Source organism: Ictidomys tridecemlineatus, chromosome 6 (genome assembly GCF_052094955.1).
Source record: "Ictidomys tridecemlineatus isolate mIctTri1 chromosome 6, mIctTri1.hap1, whole genome shotgun sequence".
In the NCBI taxonomy this organism is placed as follows: Eukaryota; Metazoa; Chordata; class Mammalia; order Rodentia; family Sciuridae; genus Ictidomys; species Ictidomys tridecemlineatus.
The window spans coordinates 123,713,363-123,733,841 of NC_135482.1; the positions used below are offsets into that span (position 1 = coordinate 123,713,363).

Genomic DNA, 20,479 nt, shown 5'->3' on the forward strand with positions numbered 1-20,479 from the left:
TGCTGATGTCACACTGTTTGAACCTTCTGGCCACCAGAATTGTAAGCCAAATACACCTCTTTATCTATAAAGTACCCAATTCAGGTTTTTTTGTGATAACAGACAAAGACACCAGGTAATGCTTATACTCCAAGTCCCCTCTCTCCATCTCCTCCATGTGTTCTTCTGTGAGTCTGTCCTCATCCCCATCTCTTTCTTCCCATTTTATTTTTCCTTGTATCTTTCCCTTTATACTATAAGCTTTGGGTTTGTCAGTGGCATGCAATACTAAGTAACTTGGGAGGCTGAATCAAGTGGACCACAAGTTTGAGGCCAGCAACTTAGCAAGACCTTGTCTCAAAAAAGAAAAGAGAAATTGGGGGACTGAGGATGTAGCTCAGCAGTAGAGCACCTCAAGGTTCAATTCCCAGTATCACAAAACAAGAAAACAAACAAATATCCCCTATGTAGTCAGGTTTAAGGGTCCTTGACTCATAGTTTAGGCTAGAAATAAATCTTTTAAAAGCCATGAGGGTTCATTGTTGAAATAAGTATGAAGCAAGCAATCAATCTCATGGCTTGTCCTGGAACTCATTTCCCCATCAGCTTATTTTTAAGAGAGAGAGAGGGGGGGGGAGGGAGGGGGAGAGGGAGGGAGGGAGAGAGAGAGAGAGAGAGAGAGAGAGAGAGAGAGAGAGAGAGAGATTTTTTAATATTTATTTTTCAGTTTTCGGTGGACATAACATCTTTATTTTATTTTTATGTGGTGCTGAGGATTGAGCCCAGTGCCCCGCGCATGCCAGGTGAGCGCATTTCCGCTTGAGCCACATCCCCAGCCCCGCCCATCAGATTTTGTGCCTTTCTGTGAACTGACCATTCCTTTTCTTAAATCTTCATCCTTCATCTTTGCTCCTGCCAGTTTATTCACAATAAAGAAAACATTTCATATTAAAAATATTAAATCAGGCTGGGGATATAGCTCAGTGATAAAGTGCTTGGCTAGCATGCACAAAATCCTGGGTGTAATCCCCTCATTTTCTGCATACACGATCCAATCAATAACATTAAAAAAGTATCATTCAGTCTTACTGCTTGCAGTTTTTCAGATGCTAATTGAGTTGCTTCAGGTGTAAAATGTTCTCTGAGCAGAAATCCTTGATTCTTTAGCTCTTCGATGTAATTTTCATAATATTCACTTGCATCTGCAGAGGTTTTCTTTACAGTGTCTTTATAGTGTCTTCTAGTCTGTGAATTAAGTAGATAGCAAAGGTACAGTAACTTATTAACACACCCATTTTTTTATTAGTATTTTAATTCTAACTTGTATATGACAGAACACATTACAATTCATATTACACATATAGAGCACAATGTTTCATATCTCTGGTTGTACACAAAGTAGAGTCACATCATTCATGTCTTCATACATGTACTTAGGGTAATGATGTCCATCTCATTCCACCATCTTTCCTACCCCCATACCCCCTCCCTTCTCCTCCCACTCCTTTGTCCTATCTAGTGTCTGTCTAATCCCAACCCCCAACCCCCTCATGAATCAACATCCTTATATCAGAGAAAACATTCCGCATTTGTTTTTTTGGTTTTGGCTTACTTCGCTTAGCATTATAATCTCCAACTCCATCTATTTACCTGAAAATGCTATGATTTTATTCTCTTTCAATGCTGAATAATATTCCATTAACACACCATCTTTTTTTTTTAATTTATGTCCCTGCCATTAAGGAATTTAAAAACTCTTTTTCTGAAAGAATTACTTAAATCTTATCTTTTGTTTTTCACCAAACAGCCTAAAACCTGGAGGTAAGGGAGAAAAAAGCCTGAGCAGGCACAACAGAGAGAAGGGACCCATTGGATTCTTTTAATTAAGCACTCATTCAAAGTCTGTAGACTCTTGTTTTACATACTTACTATTCCAATGAACCTTCAAGTGTGACTTTCCAGCTTTTTAAAAATGAGAAATATAAATTGGGAGAAGGAAAGAAAAAAATACCTCATGAAGGAATCTTGTTAGTGACAGAAATATAGTGAAAATGTAATGATAGTTTGCAGCAAGGAAAAAATCAGAGAAGCTATTAGGTTGTATAAACAAATGTTAAAGGCTCAGAACAAGGGATCCTTAGGAAGGGCACAGATTCTGCCCTCATTCTTAACTGCCTATAAACATGGCATTTTTCTGCTTTTCTTAGAAACCCCTGCCCCTTGCTGGGCACAGTGACACACACTAATCCCAGTGGCTCAGGAGGCTGAGGTAGGAGAATCGAGTGTTCAAAGATAGCCTCAGCAAAAGCAAGGGGCTAAGCAACTCAGTGAAACCCTGTCTCTAAATAAAATACATAATATGGCTGGGGATGTAGCTCAGTGGCCGAGTGTCCCTGAGTTCAATCCCCGATACCACCCCCTAAAAAAGAAGAGAAATCCCTGCCCCGTTGTGACGAGTTATCCTAACATTAACCCCAGAGAACACAGAAGAGTTTGCCTCACATGGGAGTCCTGGTGTCATCATAGGTACTGGGCAAGTCTGACTGGGGGTGTGCAACCCCAGAGGGAAGTCACACTACGCATGACACTGGTAAGCTATCTTCCCAGATAGGTGGCTGCAGGACACCTCTGAAACTTGCAAAAAAGAAGTGTGTGTTCAAATCACTCCATTTAAAAAGGTAGATGCTACAGTTTGGATCTTGAATGTCCTTCAAAAGCCCATGTATAAAGGTTTGGTCCTCAGAGTAGTGGGAAGTTAATAGGATGGAGCCTAATAGGAGGTCCTTAGGTAACTGAGGGAGTTCTTGAAAAGAGATTGTAGAACCCTGGTCTCTTCCTTTCCTTTATTGCTTCTTGGTCATAAGGCGAACATTTGTGCTCTGCCACACTCTCCTGCCAAGATGTGCTGCCTCACCACAGGCCCAAAGCAACAGGGTCCATATATTATGGACTGGAATCTCCAGAACTGTGAGCCAAAATAACTGTGTGTGTGTGTGTGTGTGTGTGTGTGTGTGAGAGAGAGAGAGAGAGAGAGAGAGAGAGAGAGAGAGAGAGAGAGAGAGAGAGAGCGCACAGTGTTTGGGATTGAACTCAGGGCTTTATGATACTAGGCAGGCACTCTATCACTGAGCTACATCCCAACCTTTTCATAAGTTAATTATCTCAGGTATTTTTTTATAGTGATGGAATTTAACAGAATTTTGGGATAAATGCTTTTATCAAGACAGGCAAGCTGGAAAATCCTCTTCTGAAGAGAAGCTCTTTTTAAGCAGAAAAAGTTTAGCAGCTGGCTGGTTTCTTAATGAGTTTCAAGGAAACTAGTTAGGAATCAACATAAAGAATTTTACCTGCACACCATCAGCCAGGAGGAAATGTGCAGATACCATAAAAGGACAATCTCCAGGCTCCAGGGTGCACTGCAGCTCCACCACAGCTGTTTCTTGGCCTCCATCCACTCCTACCTGGAAAACAGGGCACACTTTCAGAAACTGCCCTAGAGAAACAAGCAGCCACATACCACATATGAAAATGTTGATTAAAATTATGATATAATACATGCTCAGTTAGAGATGTAATTTAGAAAAGTACAGAAAAGAATCAAGAAAAAAATAAAAATCATCTGAAATCTAACTATAGAGATAAAATCACTATTAATATTATTTCCTCTTCTATTTTTTTCTACATAGTTTATACTACACCACTCTTCATATTTTCCTTACCACAGGGGGGAATGTTACTTTCAATTTATATTTTACTAAGATATCTAAAAAAAAAAAACAGATGTATTAATTTGAAGGCAAGTATTGATTTTCATTTGTGTGATTTTGTCAATTTTTTTTCTTTTAAATATAAAAGGAACAGCAATTCAATATAGCATAAATACCTGGTATCAATCTAGCCTTGGAAAGTATTAATGACATAAAGGAGGACTTTTATTTTTAAGGCCATTATTAATATTTTATATTCTTAAAATCTGTAGTATGAGCATGCATTACTTTTATAATAAAACACTAAAATTTTTAAACATTCTTTTTTTTTTGGATGGGTAAAAAAAACAACTCACATATTTGGGAATATATGGTACACAGAGGTGTGAAAAAATTTTCAAAGCAATGAGAAAATAACTGAATAGTAAAGTCACTCAGAAGATAAGCAATTTCTTTTTTCTAAATAGAAATCAGACTCTTACTTTTTCTAATGTGTTATATTTTGCAACTTCAAAATCTTGAGAAAAATAAGGAATTTCATCATTTTCTTCATAAAACCTGAAATTTGTAAAAATTAGAATTTTAATATTAAAATGGATTTTTAGGTTAAACAAAAATTTAAAATAAATGTCCTAATTCTATATGAAATACAAATCTCTAATGCACTCTTTGGTATTCTATAAATTGTTATTCTAGAATTTGGTATTCTAGAAATTGTTAAAATATCATAGGAAGCTAAAAAGAAAAAAAGGGAAGAAAAAGGTGGGAGGATAATATCATGAAAATGAAAAGGAGAACAGTGGGGTAGAGGAAGGGGACAGAGAAGAAGTGAGGAGGAATGGGTAAGAGGAATGACTGCAGAATGAATTGACCAATTTATATCACATGAATATATGAATACATCACAATGAATTCTACTTTTATGTGTACTTGTAATGCACCAATTTAAAAAGCAATAAATAAATAGAAGACCAGTGGATCAATGAAAGGGAATTGTACTCAAGAGACTTAGGCAGGAGGGTCACAAATTCAAAGCCAGCCTCAGCAACTTAGAAAGGCCCTAAAGCAACTTAGTGAAACTGTCTCAAAATAAAAAAAATAAAAGGGACTGAAGTTGTGGTAAAGCGACCTGAGTGCAATCTTCAGTTAAAAAAAAAAAAAAAAAAAAGAGGAGGAGGAAGAGGACGACGAGGAGGAGGAGGGGGGGAAGAGGAAAGGGAATGGTGCATTTTTAGGGATACTATATGATAATTCAAGACTTGTATACAATATGTAATAATCAAATTGGCGTAATTAGCATTTCCATCTTTCTCTGCACAATTTTCCCCCCGATGCTCAGAATTGAACCTGAGGGTGCTCTACCACTGAGCTACACCCCTAGACCTTTTTAAGGTCTATTTTGGACAAGATCTTACTAAATTGCCTAGGCTGGTCTAGAACTTATGATCTTGCCCCAGTCTCCTGAATTGTTGGGATGACAGGTTTCATCTGCGTGATTCTTGAGCTCTGATGTTGAGGAATGCATGCACCTGCACTGGAAGGCAGGGGTATGCTCCAGAAGTAGAGAAGAAAAGACTAGTCTGGAGATAGGCCACTGTATTTGGTTGGCATTCTAACCCTCAGCAATGGAATCTTTCCTCTCAGGACCACTGTCAACTCCTCTTTAAAATAAAGGATGAGAAAATAAATTCTTATCATCTAGACTTTTCACTTTAAATTTTGTTCTCTTTTAACACTATTATTGATACATACAATCTAACCAAAGGTGATGGCTAATTAACACTGCTATTTTGAGTATGCTTTAAGAAGCCACGTATTCCACTTAAATAAGGTCATTGTTATTTCCATTTTTTATTCTAAAGGCTATTTAGAAAGGTAACATATTGAATAGGCTGTGCTAATCTAACTACCAGTTGAGGACTTTTTTTTTTAAATCAGTAAACTTAATACTTATATCAAATATTATATAATACTGAGAAGATAAAAATAATTATCACTATATAAGTTGAAGTAAAAAGTCAAATATGAACTTATTAAGGAGTTAGATAAGGAATATAAAATAATACAGAAGGCTACAAGTAGTATTTCAATACTATGCTTGAAGTTTACAAAATATTTGGTTTACTCAATGTCTTCCACATTTTTCTTCTCCAAGGAATTGTCCAGGGATAGATCATCTGTTTTCACTTCTAGAATTAAAACAAAACATTTGTTTACTACTCAAAGGTTTATTGTAATCAACTATTAACCTAACTGCTGAAACTGTTAAGATTCTTATATATGGGGCATACTTGCTATGAAATTCTATTTTTTAGTTGTCCTTAAATATATATAGTTATAACTATACAAGTGGGGAAAAGGGAAACATGTAAAATACTGAAAACATAGTGGGTATATGAGGTCTAATATGATTTATATTATTGAAACTCACTGATAGTCATGCAATTTTCACATAGCACTTTTCTGAGGATCCCGGAAAGCATAGTTAAGAAATATTGTTGAGAGCCACAGCCAAAGGGGCCCCAGCAAACTTCCAGTTGCCAGCAAACTTCAGACTGCCAGCTGATGATTGGCTCACAGCGGCCCCAGCAGCATCTAGCTGATTGGCTCCTCTGCGATGATGTTCATTGGGCTGTTTCCCTGCCCTTCAGACTGCCAGCTGATGATTGGCTCACAGTGGCCCCAGCAACATCTAGCTGATTGGCTCCTCTGTGGTGATGTTCATTGGGCTGTTTCCCTGCCCTTCAGACTGCCAGCTGATGATTGGCTCACAGTGGCCCCAGCAACATCTGATTGGCTTCTCCACGGAGCTGCTCATTGGGGGACTTCTTTGGCTCCACCCACACAACCCAGCCAATCGGCCTCAAGAGCAGGAGGATTGTGGGAGGTAGAGAGGCTGGTGTGGGGGTGAGAGGCTTGTGGAAGCTGGTGGTGGCAGTTGGGCTCTGAGGGTTTTTTCCTGAGGAGCTGTTTTGTTTGGCATTTGTAGTACTAAAAATAAAGTTAGTTTCTTTTGACAAGTGGCTCCTGAATTGTGCCCAGCCAGACTGCGGCAAAATATATTTCTTTTTTTAAAATATTTTTTTAGTTGTAGTTAGACACAATACTTTTATTTTATTTACTTATTTTTATGTGGTGCTGAGGATTAACCTAGCACCTCTCATGTGCTAGATGAGCACTCTACTGCTGAGAGCCCCCCAAAATATATTTCTAATATACTTCAAGATCAAAATGATTTCCAGTGTCATAATGGCACAAATGAAGGGGTTGGGAATGTATTAGTTTACAATAGGGAAATTCAAGGTCTTCATGTGAATTTTTGCTTCTTATTTTTCTTATAGAGGAATCATAACATTGTCTTTAGAACTATGATAAATAGGAATAACATTTTTTTTCCCATTGCTAGGAATTGAACCCAGGGCCTCAGGAATGCTAAGTAAGTGCTCTACCACTGAGCTCTACTCCCAATCCCAGTCAGGAATGGTGATGCATTCCTGTAGTCTCAACCACTCAGGAGACTGAGGGTGAGGATCACTTGAGCCCTGAGTTCAAGGTTACCCAGGATCACACAGCAAGACCCTGTCTCAAAAAAGAAAAAGAATGAAAAAGATCATCCATTAGTGAATTTATAGTAACTCTGAATCTAAACAGATAATTATGTATATTGAATGATATGTTTTTACTGTAAAAGGAGTTTCCTACCCTATTTCTGTTTTAGCTATCATTTTCTGAGACAGTAGAAAGACTGGTGAGTGTAGCAGCATTTCTGGACAAAATGCTTGTCTAAAGAGGTTTTTCCCTGCCAAAATTATTTTGTTTTGTTTTTTTGCTGCGATTAAACCCACAGTCTTATGTAAGTTAGGCACACACTCTACCACTGAGCTACACCCTCAATGCCCAAAACATTTATTGTGATATCTAATATATATCTGTTTTCTTTTTTTGTTTTTAGGTAGTGGGGATTGAATCCAGGGATGCTTAACCACTGAGCTACATCCCCAGCCCTTTGTTATTTTTTGTTTTGAGACAGGTTCTTGCTAAGTTGCTTAGGGCCTGCTAAATTGCTGAGGCTGGCTTTGAATTTGTGAGCCACCGGGATGACAGGAGTATGCCTGGCTCATGTGTTTATTGTAAATTAACATTTATCAGAACTGACTGATTTGAGGTTTTGTTTATTTGTTTTGTTTTATTTATTTTGTTTGCAATACTGGGAATTGAACCCAGGAATGCACTACCACTGAGCTATACCACCCTTTTTTATTCTTGATTTTGAGACAGGGTTTGCTAAATTGCCTTGGCTGACCTTGAACTTTCAATTCTCCTTGCCTCAGCCTCAAGATGCTAGGAATACAGGCTTGTGCCATCTCACCTGGCTGGTTTGTTTTTGAGACAGAATCTTGCTATGCTTTCCAGGCTTGTCTCTGGGTTTAAGTGATCCTCCTGCTTTAGCACACTGAGGAGCTGCAATTACAGGCACTGGCTACCATTCTTAGCAGAACTGCTTGATTTTTTGATGTAACTCATGAGATGTGCATTTCTCTATATTCAAAAGCTTTCTTCTTGGCCAGACTACAAAATAAAATCTAATTTTACAAATGAGATATGTTTCCTTTGGGGAGATCATCTTTTGTAAGAAAGTTCTTTATGCTCATCATAAAATTTCCAGTCATTAAGGTGTGGGGATAACTTTTTAACAAAAAGCCTTTTCCCCTTCTCAGTTAAAATTACACTGCAAGTTTTCTGAGATTATCAGTAATTATGCAGTCATTTTGAATCTGAACAAACTAGACTGGATACTGAGAAATCTATTTATCTTGCTAAATTAGTCTTTCATCCTCCACTACTGTTTTCTGAGGTAATAAGAAGCCTAATTGTTTTTATAGTTTCTCTGGATAATTCTCTATCTCTTTGCTGTTTTTTTTTTTTTTTGTGTGTGTGTGTGTGTGTGTGTGTGTGTGTGTTCCTGGGGATTGAACCCATGGCCTTGTGTGTTCAAGAAAAGCACTCTACTAATTGAGCTAAATCCCCAGCCCCTTTGTCTATCTCTTTGAGAAACCAAAGACCTACAATAGCATCTAAAAATATTAAATATAATTTATTAATATATTAATAATTAATTAAATATATTAATATAAAATATTAAATGCTTACTATGAAATACTTACCAGAACTGCTTGCCTTTTCCTCAGGAGGTGGTTTGATGTCACATGACTTACTAGGATCATAATTTTTCACATCCAAGAGTCTCCTTTCTTTGACTGAGTCCCATATAAAATCTGGGCTTGTAATATGGACATGGTTCTTTCGGATGGCATTCAGTTGATACTGACTAAGAACATCAGCATTATCTAAGATTATATGTGTGCACTAAAGAAAAAAAGAGTTAATCCATTATGTATTAGTAAAAACAAAATTTATGTACATTTTTGTCTCTGCAGTTTTCACCCTTACAAAAATCTTGTTTTAATGATGTCTGTAATATTTTTCCTCAGAACTTGAAAAATTTTGCAAATAATATAATTTATAGTTACATAAAAATGTTTGAAAAATCAGCAGGTTTTTAGGGCTGGGTTGTAGCTCAGTGGTAGAAGTGCTTGCCTCACACACGTGAGGCCCTGGGTTCGATCCTCAGCACCACATAAAAATAAAATAAAGATGTGGTGTCTGCCAAAAACTAAAAAATGAATATTAAAAAATTCTCTCTCTCTTTAAAAAAAAAAAAGATATTGTGTGGCTGGGATTGTGGCTCAGAGCTAGCATGCATGAGGCACTGGGTTCAATCCTCAGCACCACGTAGAGTAAAATAAAGACACCATGTCCGCCTATAACTAAAACATAAATATATATTTTTTAAAAAGATACTGTGTCCATCTACAACTAAAAAAAATTTTTAAAAACAGTCAGCAGGCGTGTGTGTGTGTGTGTGTGTGTGTGTGTGTGTGTGTGTGTGTGTGATTTTGAGGATCAAACACAGGACCTAGGCAAGCACTCTACAACCAAGCTACATTCCCCACTCCAAAAACCAAAAGTTATTAAAGAGTATGGATATAGATGTGCCATAATTGATTAACCAGCACTAGAGGTTGCTTTCAAATTTTCATTATTGTATATAATGCTGAGATGAACAACCTCATGTATACCTCTTTGTGCATTTGTTTAATTATTTCCTTAGGAATGGAAAGGGAGATTCAAAAGATATTTGTCATTTATTTATTTTGTTAATTGATAATTTTATTTAATTTTCAATAGTATGTGCACTTTGCAGCATATCTAAAAAATTCTAATAATATATAACTTTCTTTCCTCAGAGATACCTATTATAACTTGTCTCTCATCTATCTTTCTAGAGCAATTCTATGTATAGACAACACACATGTAAGTGCACAGATAACAGTATGCTATCCCATCTGTTGTGCTTGCTTTTCCATGTGACAAATTTATTTTAGAGTTCATTCCTCATCATTATACAAAGGGTTGTCTCTTCCTTTATTATAAATTGGCATGCACATTACAAATTTATATACATTGGCAAAAAAATTATAAAATGTTTCATGCATAGTATTTGAGTTTCTAAAAAGTATAAACTATTTTGGCAGTTCCATACCCAGAAGACAAATTAGGTATGTATTATTCAGTTACCCACAGAAATGGTGAGGCAGGTAAATGAGGGAAACAGACACAATTCTGTGTAAACTGGAGGTAAATGGGGACATTCCATCTGTGGTATTCTGTTGGAGTTTAGCTTGCTTCCCAGAACAGATAGAGGTTCAATGTGGCCAATACCAGGGATGTATCCAGGGAAAGACAGGTTGCTCTATCCACTCATTAATAGGGGAGCAAATGACAGGGGCAGTCAGGTCTGAGACCTAACCCCTTCAGACTGATTTTTAAAATTTTATATATATAGCATTGCCCTTCTACTTATTGATAAGTGACTCTAGTGTGTGTTTTATACATAAAAAATTATATATATAATATACACACACATATGTATATATACATATGTGTGTATAAATATACATATATGGATAAAAATATATACATATATATATATGTATATATATATTAGTTGTGGATGGACACAATAGCTTTATTTTATTTATTTATTTTTGTGAGGTGCTGAGGATCGACCCCAGTGCCTCCCATATACTAGGCAAGTGCTGTACCATTGAGCTTTAACCCCAGCCCTAGACTTTGATTTTACTTCTTACTTTTGAGGTGGTTAAAAGAGGTTAACCTTAGTTATTTAAAAAATTTTCCAGATATAAAATTCTGCAACTAAATTTTCAGCCTAAATTTCATTTCAAAAACAGAAGTTAGTTGAGCATGGTGGCGCCTGCCTATAACCCCAGCAAATCGGGAGGTTGAGGCAAGGGGATGACAAATTCTAGGCCAGCATAAGCAACTTAGTGATACCCTGTCTCAAAATAAAAGGTCTGGGGATGTAGCTCAATGATAAAGCATTCCTGGTTCAATTCCCAATACCCTCTGAGAGAGAGAGAGAGAGAGAGAGAGAGAGAGAGAGGGAGAAAGAGAGGCAGAGACAGAAATAGTTTCCTTCAGCCATAAAACAAACAACACCAAAAGGATCAGTTTATAATGTAAGTTTTCTTTCTGCCATCAGGAACCACTCTTATATTGTCACCCTTGTGTTGCCCTACTTCTTACTGATAAGTGACTGTGGTGTGTGTTTTGCAAATGCTGTGCACTATGACTTTTTCCTTCAAGAATAGATCTGGCTAGTATGAAATTCTTTCTATTTATGTCTTAGGTTGTGCTCCAATAATATCAGATTTACAGAGCATGTGGGATTGTTTTGTAGCTCCCAGAGCATGGAGAAGAAAAGGCTGGACCATCTGGCCTCATTTGATCCTCCTGGCCCAACTCCCAGTGGGTGATATTACAGTTTCTTCTGCCTTCTCTGTATGTTCTCCTGCTGCCAATATTCTTTGCTTAGTCTTCGTAACCATGACCCATGTTCCCTGAAGGTATCATGTTAATCATACAGTAATTTGGAAATACCTGAGGATTTAACAACAAGGAAAATTTTCCACCATTTTCCTTAATGTCAGTTTGTAGCTTTTTCTTCTGCTGATGAGGTAAGTATTTGACTTTCAAACAGAAGGTACAATTTACAAAGATTCCCACAGTCATCCTGAAAGAAAAAAGTTTCAAGACATATATTTTAAGGAATCTCTTTTTAGTGAATATAACTGAAAATGCATTTAGAATCATTCTACATGTAAACTGAGAGAAAACTAGACATTTTTTAAAAGACACTGCAATCAAGTTATAAATACAAAAACTGAACATTGTTATTATGGTTTGGATCTTAGTGGTCCCCCAAAGGATCATGGGAGACATGATCCTTTAAAGACTTGGTCACCAGCCTGGTGTTGCTCTTGGGAAATGGTGGAATCTTTAGAAGATTGGATCAATGGAAGAAAGGTTATTAGAGAAGTGCCTTTGCTTTTGAAGGAGATATTGGGACACTCCCTCCCTTTGCCATAAAATGAATAGGCCTTCTTTGTCACATACTCTAGTCATAATGTATTGTGCCACCCCAGGCCAAGCAACTATGAATTGAAGCCTCTGAAACCACAAACCTTTCCTTCAAATTGATTTATCTCAGATATTTGTCACAATGACAGAAAACTGGCTAACATAACTATCTTAGTTTGCAGTATATGGGTTGGTTTTAGAATCATTTTTAGCTTTGTGCCAGGCATGATGGTGCATGCCTATAATTCCAGCAACCTGGGAAGTTTGAGACTGGGGGATTCAGAAGTTTGGGGCCAGTCTCAGTAACTTAATAAGACCCTTAGCAACTTAGAGAGACCCTGTCCCAAAAGTATAAAAATTGGGCTGGAGATGTGGTAGAGTGCTTGCCTAGCATGTGCAAGGCCCCAGGTTCAAACCTCAGCATTAAAAAAAAAAAAAAAAAAGTAAAATAACATGGGAACATAGCTCAGTGGTAATAGTATCCTTAGATTCAATCCCAGTACCAAAAAAAGAAAAGAAAAAGAATTATTCCTAGCTTTTATGGCTAACATTATGTACAAATAATATTTGTATAGGTTCATAATATGCATCTCAATTTAAAAAATGAGATTTCAGTTGCACATCAGGAATGTGGCTCAGAACACAGAAATCCCCCTCTCTCCCACTCTTTCCCTCCTCCCTTACCTTTTTTCTTTTTGCAGTACTGAGGATTGCACCTAGGGCATTGTGCATAAAACATTTTGTTATGGTTTAGATATGAGGTATCCTCCAAAGGCTCATGTGTGAGACAATGCCAGAAAGTTTATAGGTAACATGATTGGTTTATGAGAGCCTTAACCTAACCAGTGCAATAATCCACTTGAATGGATTAACTGGGTGGTAACTCTAGGCAGGTAGGTTGTGGCTGGAGGAGGTAGGTCACTGCGGGCATGCCTTTGTACTCGATGAGCCAAATTTAGTTCTCTTTTCTTCCTGATTGTCAGGTCCTGAACTGCTTTCCTCTTCCACACCTTTCTTTCATGACGTTCTGTCTCACCTTGGTCATAGAGAAATGGAGTTGGCCATCTATTGACTGAGACCTCTGGAACTTTTTCCTCTTCTAGAGCTGTTCTTTTTATTTTTTTTTTAATATGGTGCTGAGGATCAAACTCAGTGCCTTACATGTGCGAGGCAAGCAATAGCTCTACCTTTGAGCACAGAATCCTAGCCCTCTAAATTGTTCTTGTCAGATTTTTTGGTCACTGCAATGAAACAAACTGACTAAAACACACTCAAATACTGAGCTCCATCCCCAGTCTAGAAGCCTTTATTTCTCAATTAAAAAATTAACATTTGGGGGTTGGAGTTGTGGCTTAGAGGAAAAGGACTCGCCTAGCATGCGTGAGGCACTGGGTTAGATCTTCAGCACCACATAAAAATAAAATAAAGGTATCGTGTCTACCTACGATAAAAAAAATAAATGTTTAAAAAATTAACATTATGTAATAGTAAAACCATGGGTTTTTACAGATAATTACTCTATGAATTCAAAGAAACTTTTATTAGTTATATGGGTTTCTTTTTTGTTGTTGTTGTTGTTGTTGATACTAAGGTGTGTCCAGGAAACAGTAACATTACATCCTCAATCTGGAGCCTCTGGGATTGAATGACACTGCCCATCACCTATAGGGCAAAGGGACTAGGTAGGGTAGAGAACCCAGGGCCTTCTGCATGCAAGGCAAGCACTCTACCAACTGAGCTATATCCCCAGCCCAGTTATGTGGGTTTCTATTAAGCCATTCTGCAGAAAAATTGAACAATTGCTAATAAAAAATATACAGTTGTTTATTCTATTTAAATAAATGGAATATACGTGTATATATACATAAATAAATATTAGTATGCATTTGAGGTTATTTTAATTCTTTCACTGTGCCATACTTGCTCACTGTTGGCATCAGATTCACCATTTTAGGTCAGGAGCCATTTTATCTAGAGGTTCCAAAGTTTCAATTCTGAAGTAAAGCTGCTTAACTTCCCATAAGAACACATGCCTGCTATCAACCCCACCCCAGCTTAACTCCTCAGCAGCTTATGAGATTCCTCTTGTGAGCTATAAAGCTGCTCTGTGAGTGCCGACAGGCTGTTGCTCTCCTCAGAGGGACAGCCTTGTTGGTGTGCCTCCTGTTAACGACAATAAATCTCTTGTGTAGGATTCTGGTGTGTGGTGTGGTCTTTGGACTTTGCGTGGACTCTGCAAGTGTCCTTTCACTCACAATATAAGAAAGAATTACTTCTAAGAAAAATAAGTAGGACTGAGGGTGTAGCTCAGTGATGGAGTACATCAGACTCTGGGCTACATTCCCAGCAAAACACACACACACACACACACACACACACACCACATTTTTAATTGAAATGTGTATTTAATAATAAACAAATAAATGGTGAGATGCTGAGCTGCCCCTAGAGCTGAGGATGTAACTCAGTGTAGAACACTTGCTATGTGAGGCCCTAGGTTCAATTCCCCGTACTGATAAACAAAAAAAGTAAGCCACCCTTTGTAAAGGCAATTCCTGACTGAATGCTGCTACAGAGACTGGGCAGGATCGATATGGATGGTCTGGATGCTCTGCTCCCCACAGCTGTCTGTCACCAGTCATCTTGGGGTACCTGAGGACATAGCTCTGAAGACCCTTAGAGCTAAGCACAGAGTGAAGTCTAGTTACTTCAGAGATGTTGATTTTTCCTTATCTCTGCCTGTACCTGCATATCTGCACATCCAGCATCCTCAGACCAGTCTCTACCCTACCTAGTCCCTTTGCCCTATAGGTGATGGGCAGTGACATTCAATCCCAGAGGCTCCAGATTGAGGATGCAATGTTATGCTTCCTGGACACACCTCTATGGCTCACTCACATCCCAGATGCATCAGGTCCCCAACTTGGGCCTCCCTGTCCCCTCTTGGCAAGTGATTGTGCTGTCCTCTGAAGCTGCTTAATACTAGCCTTTATTCCCTTCCCCACAAACGTCTTCCATCAGCTACATCCCCATGTCTACGGACTATAATATTATGAAAATTAAAATTATAGCAAATACAAAATGCTAATCCTACTATCAGACAACATCTTGAGTATTTTGTCATTAAACATTCTTAGAAAATAATTTTTAAAAAAACTTATTTAGTTGTCAATGGACCTTTATTTTATTTATATATATGCAGTGCTGAGAATTGAACCCAGTTCTCACACATCTTAGATATGTACCATAAATAAACTATTTTTTTCCACTTTTTGTTATTATAAGAAGCTATGATGAGCTAAACCCAGTGGCATGATCCGGTATTCCCCCGTTACTCTGGAGCCTGAGGCAAAAGGATCACAATTCCAGTTCAGTCTTGGCAATTTTGCAAGACTGTCTCAAAATAAAAAATAAAAAGTTCTGGGGCTGGCGCTGTGGCTCAGTGGTAGAGTACTCACCTAGCACATGCAAGGCCCTGCATTCGATCCTCAGCACCACATAAAAATATATAAAGGTATTATGTCCAACTACAACTGAAAAATAAATATTAAAAAAATTAAAAATAAAAATAAAAAGTTCTGGTAATGCAACTCAGAGGTGTATAGTTTAGTGGCATTACCCCTGGGTTCAATCCCCAGTACCTGGGGTAAAAAACAAAAACTATACATAGTTGTGATGAACATTTTTATGTCTAAAACTTTGTATCTTTGATGATCATCTTAGAATAAGTAGAACTATTGAATAAAAGAGTTTCAAATTATTTTATTTATATTAAAAGTTAATATAAAGAAAATTTTAAAAGCCCCTAAAGTGAAGGAAATGTTCCAAACATCATTGTAGTGATGATGCACAACTTAAATTTTATATCCAGTTTCCCTTATTTTTTTTGTGTGTGTATGTGTGTGTGTGTGGTACTGGGAATCAAACCCAGGGTCTCACACTTGCTAAGCAAGCACTCTACCCACTGAGTTACATCCCCAGCCCACTATTTAACTTCTTTTTTTTTTTTTTTTTTAAAGAGAAAGTGAGAGAGGAGAGAGAGAGTGAGAGAGAGAGAATTTTTAACATTTATTTTTCAGTTCTTGGCGGACACAACATCTTTGTTGGTATGTGGTGCTGAGGATTGAACCCGGGCCGCACGCATGCCAGGCGAGCACGCTACCGCTTGAGCCACATCCCCAGCCCACTATTTAACTTCTAATGAGAAATTTTCATGTCACTAAATATTATTTGAATGTATTTGTAGTGACTACATAAGATCTGTGTTTATTTCATTCTTTTCCAAGTCATCTGATACTTGGTTATTTAAAATTGTTCGATATTGGCCAGGTATGGTGGCGCATTCCTGTAATCTCAGAGATCTGGGAGGCTAAGGTAGGAGGATTGTGAGTTTGAGGCCAGCCTGGGCAATTTAGTGAGATCCTGTCTCAAAATTTAAAGATAAAAAGGGCTGGAGATATAGCTCAGTGGTAGAGCACCCATGCTTTAAATCCCTAGTACTATAAAATAAATAAAATAAAGTTATTCACTATTATAAATATACTTTAAGGGAAATGTTCATACATACATTTTGGGCTACCTGTTTCCTTAGAATAGATGGCCAGAAATGGAATTACTGAATTCAAAAATATAAACATTTTTCAATCTTTTAAAAAACTGTGGTATAATATACCTAACATAAATTTATGTCTTATTCATTTTTAAAATTGTTTTTAGTTGTCAATGGATCTTTATTTTATTTATTCATATGCGGTGCTGAGAATCGAACTCAAATGTCTCACACATACTTGGCAAGCTCTCTACCAATAAGCCACCACCCCAGCCCTGTCTTAGACATTTTTAGGTGTATAGTTTAGTGGCATTAAGTACATTCACATTTTTGCAAATCCAAATTCTAACATTTCTGGCAAGTATCTGCCCTGTGCTTAGCACCTGAGGCTGAGCAGGAACAGAGAAACCAACCTTCTAGTTTAGTGAAATCTCAAGGAAGGGTTTGACTTCTATCTGGCCTCTTCTGGTTTAACAATTTCCTAAGACATGTGCCACTAGCCTCTTCCTTACTTCAAAGCTTTCTCTAAACACAATCATTCATGTTCTCACCAGTGCTGCTTAGGTGCATATGAGATTCGACAGATAGGGATAAGTTGCTGATTATCCTCACAGGCAAATGTGCACAGGTCCTTCCAAGTCTGTGCTCCACTCAGCTCAGTCTCAGCACTCTCTTTCACAAATTCCTGGCTATCCATAAACCTTTGGCCCAGCAGGGAGCAAAGGACTTACAGCCACACAGATTTAGTCTTTACCATGAGCATTTCCTTCTCTTAGAAGGCATCAGGGTTCTCCCAATCTAGAAAGTCTTCTGGTAACCCTTCTCCTCTGAGTGGCTGCCTATTTTGGGCCTCCTAGTAGCGACCCCTCCCAGCTTTAATCACACAACACACCACAATCATTCCCTGTTCTCCACTTTTAATGTCAGTTTCTCCAGGAGGGCCAATACTATATTTATCTTTAATGTGCCTAGAATGCATATCACTTTTGATTTGCAGCAGGCATAGATAGATGCTTACTTATCAAAAAACTCACACAACAATTAAAGCCCAGAATTACAGAAAAGCCTGCCACTATTTGCATAGTCGGACTCAAATGACACCAATAATGCACTTCCCTAAGTAGACTATTAAACCCTTAAACCTTTAAAAAGCAAAGGCACTATTTAGTTCCACACATAATCTTTATGGAGTAAGCAGCTCTAAGCACACAGGACCTGATAAACGTTTATTGAATAAAAGATGGAGTCAAATGTAACAAAAGAATCTGCAACACGCACATATTCAGAGTGACTTTCTCCCTGATCATACCTAATACCATGCTACATATGCAATGTAATGTAGCAGTCCAGAATCGAAAAGGAAGCTGACATTTACTCACTTTATCCCTTTGGAAGAATCATTTGTCGTTCCCCAAGGGAATAATTTTATTGATTGCAGGTTTTCAACGCTGGACCTTAACTCGCACACTGTTTTTATCCCAGCACCCTGATTACAAGATCAGATTATATTTCTTGATGATTCACCAAACTACCATGCTTTTGCACAGGTTTCCTCCGAAATCCAGAAGGGCCGTTTGGCATAGTGGAATCAAGAAACACTGTGACCTACTGTGATTTTCCCCCACCCCAGCACTGGAGGAGTCCGAAGACCCAGGTCCGGGCGCTGGCTCCCGGTGAGCGCTTCCGTCCGCTGTGTCCTGTCACCTGCCTCGCGGAGCAGGGCCGCTGGACAACTCTGCGACGACCCAGAGGCCTCGGGCAGCCCAGCGCAGGTCCCCGACCTGACACAGTCAAACCCTTCGCCACTGCAAAAGGCAGTGGTGCAACCCGGTCAGCGAAAGCGCACGCGATACCTCCGGACTAGGATTTTGGGGATCCCCGCGGGGACTCTCAGCTGGTGACCGGCGGCGCCCACCCACCTGTCAGAAGACCCGCCCAGCTCCGGGTGCCCGGGATTCTGGGCGCTTGGGTCTCGGGTCCTCCCCTCAGGGGCTTCCCGCTCGCTGTGGTGCCTAATTCTGGCTTCCCCTGAGCTCCACTTCGGGTGCTTCCGGATTCCCGGCACCCTGGGGTTCCAGGCGCTGACTTTGGGCGCGGCCAGGCTGGGCAGGGCGAGTGACAGCACCACCAGTACTTCCGCCCTGCACCCGGCCGACAGAGCGCCCCTAGCGGGGACAACCACCAGGCAACCCCGGGAATCAGGTCCCGCTGCGTGCAAAGAGGGTCCCTGTTTGGGTCCCTGTTTCCATTTCGAGGCGTTCAGCACTTTGTTACAGTTTCATTTTTCAGGCGGGACTTTGCCAATTAGGATAGATCCAAAGTTAAAGTTTGGGAGAGGGTGAACGAATGGTGCTGTCATTTAACTGAGAAACAAGGTGGGGTGGGGTGGGGGATGGGGTCGGGGCCGGGGTGGGGTGGGGGATGGGGTCGGGGCCGGGGCGGTGCAGAGGGAAGCTAGTTTCAAGAAAGTTTGGGGTCAGGGAAACAGGAGAAGGAATGCTTGTAAAGTAGGGCTTGAAAGTAATTGGAGACACTCAAGAGAGGTAGGTGTTGGATGCTGGAGATAACTCTGAGATTCACTGAGTAGGAAGTAATGTGAAAGAATCAGATTCCCAAGATGTGGAATAAAATGAGAATGGGTAGGATAGAATAGAGAATAGGCTGGAAAGGATTGGAGTTGAACTCTGACTTCACTGAATATTATCCAGGAGTTGTGGATAATACTTTACCTGGAGTTCCAATTTCATCATGTATGACTTACCTTATAAAGTTGTGTAAGAATAAGTTTAGCTGGGTATGGTGGTGCTCATCTATAATCCCAGCTACCTGGGAGGCTGAGGCAGGAGGACTGCAAATTAAAGGCCAGCTTGGACAATTTAGTGAGTTAGTGAGATTCTTGTCTCAAAATAAAATAGTGCTGGGAATGTAGCTCAGTGGTAGCGTGCTCCTTGGTTCAATCCCCAGTACAGAAAGAAAGAGAGAGAGGGAGAGAGGGAGAGAGAAAGAAATCCTTCCCTGGATATTAAAAAAAAAGGAAAAAAAAACCCTAGCAAAACCAAACTATCCCCTAAAAATGAGAAATTAAGATATGCCTAGGTAAACAAAAGCTGAAGGAGTTCATTGCTAGTAGATGTGCCCTATGGGAAATAATATAGGTAGTCCTTTTCCTTGAAACGAAAGGATACTGATAGGGGACAGATGTGATAGGAACATGAATAATTCTATAAAATGGGCCCATTGTGCTGACCCTCACATGCTTTTGCCTTTTTATTTATTTATTTTTAAATATGTTTTTAGTTGTAGATGGACATAATACTTTTATTTTATTTGCTTATTTTTATGTGGTGCTGAGGATCGAACTCAGTGCTTCATACATGCAAGGCAAGCACTTTACCACTGAGCCAAAACCCTGGCCTATTTATTTATTTATTTTAGTTTGTTTGTTTTGGTACTGGGAATTGAACCCAGGGTGCAATACCACTGAGCTACATCCCCAGCCCATTTTACTTTTTATTTTGAGAGAGGGTCTCTCTAAGTTGCTAAATTGCTGAGGCTCACCTTGAACTTCTAATTCTCCTGCCTCAGCCCCAGCACATGCTTTCACTTTTAAAAAGCAATTTACCTGAAGCCCCGTCTGGCTTAAGTTGACAATACATGTTACATTCCTCAGCAAACTACCTGTTATCTGCAGGAGAAATGCTGATTAAGAAGAAGGGGAGGGGGGATAGTAGGGGATAGGAAA

General features: G+C 38.9%; 1 protein-coding gene and 1 long non-coding RNA gene across 4 annotated transcripts in view; one reads left to right on the forward strand and one right to left on the reverse strand.

Moving 5' to 3' along the window:
• Positions 1-18,496, forward strand: part of LOC144365020 (uncharacterized) — a 113,258-nt gene extending 94,762 nt beyond the window's left edge. The window contains exon 5 of the long non-coding RNA XR_013423284.1: positions 18,285-18,496. This is a non-coding gene — a long non-coding RNA (uncharacterized LOC144365020). The remainder of the gene's footprint in view (positions 1-18,284) is intronic.
• Parp4 (poly(ADP-ribose) polymerase family member 4) overlaps positions 1-18,790 on the reverse strand; it is an 89,569-nt gene extending 70,779 nt beyond the window's left edge. For 2 of the 3 annotated variants that reach the window (XM_078015728.1, XM_078015731.1), the window contains exons 1-7: positions 18,657-18,790; positions 11,709-11,841; positions 8,852-9,053; positions 5,812-5,875; positions 4,169-4,244; positions 3,327-3,440; positions 1,069-1,224 (exon numbers count right to left, since the gene is read on the reverse strand). In XM_078015728.1, coding sequence (XP_077871854.1) covers positions 1,069-1,224; positions 3,327-3,440; positions 4,169-4,244; positions 5,812-5,875; positions 8,852-9,053; positions 11,709-11,840 — 744 coding nt within the window. In that variant the 5' untranslated portion in view covers position 11,841; positions 18,657-18,790. Of the gene's footprint in view, positions 1-1,068; positions 1,225-3,326; positions 3,441-4,168; positions 4,245-5,811; positions 5,876-8,851; positions 9,054-11,708; positions 11,842-18,116; positions 18,497-18,656 lie in introns of those variants that run through there. The other variant, XM_078015729.1, reaches the window with a different exon arrangement.
• Between the last annotated feature and the right edge of the window lie 1,689 nt (positions 18,791-20,479).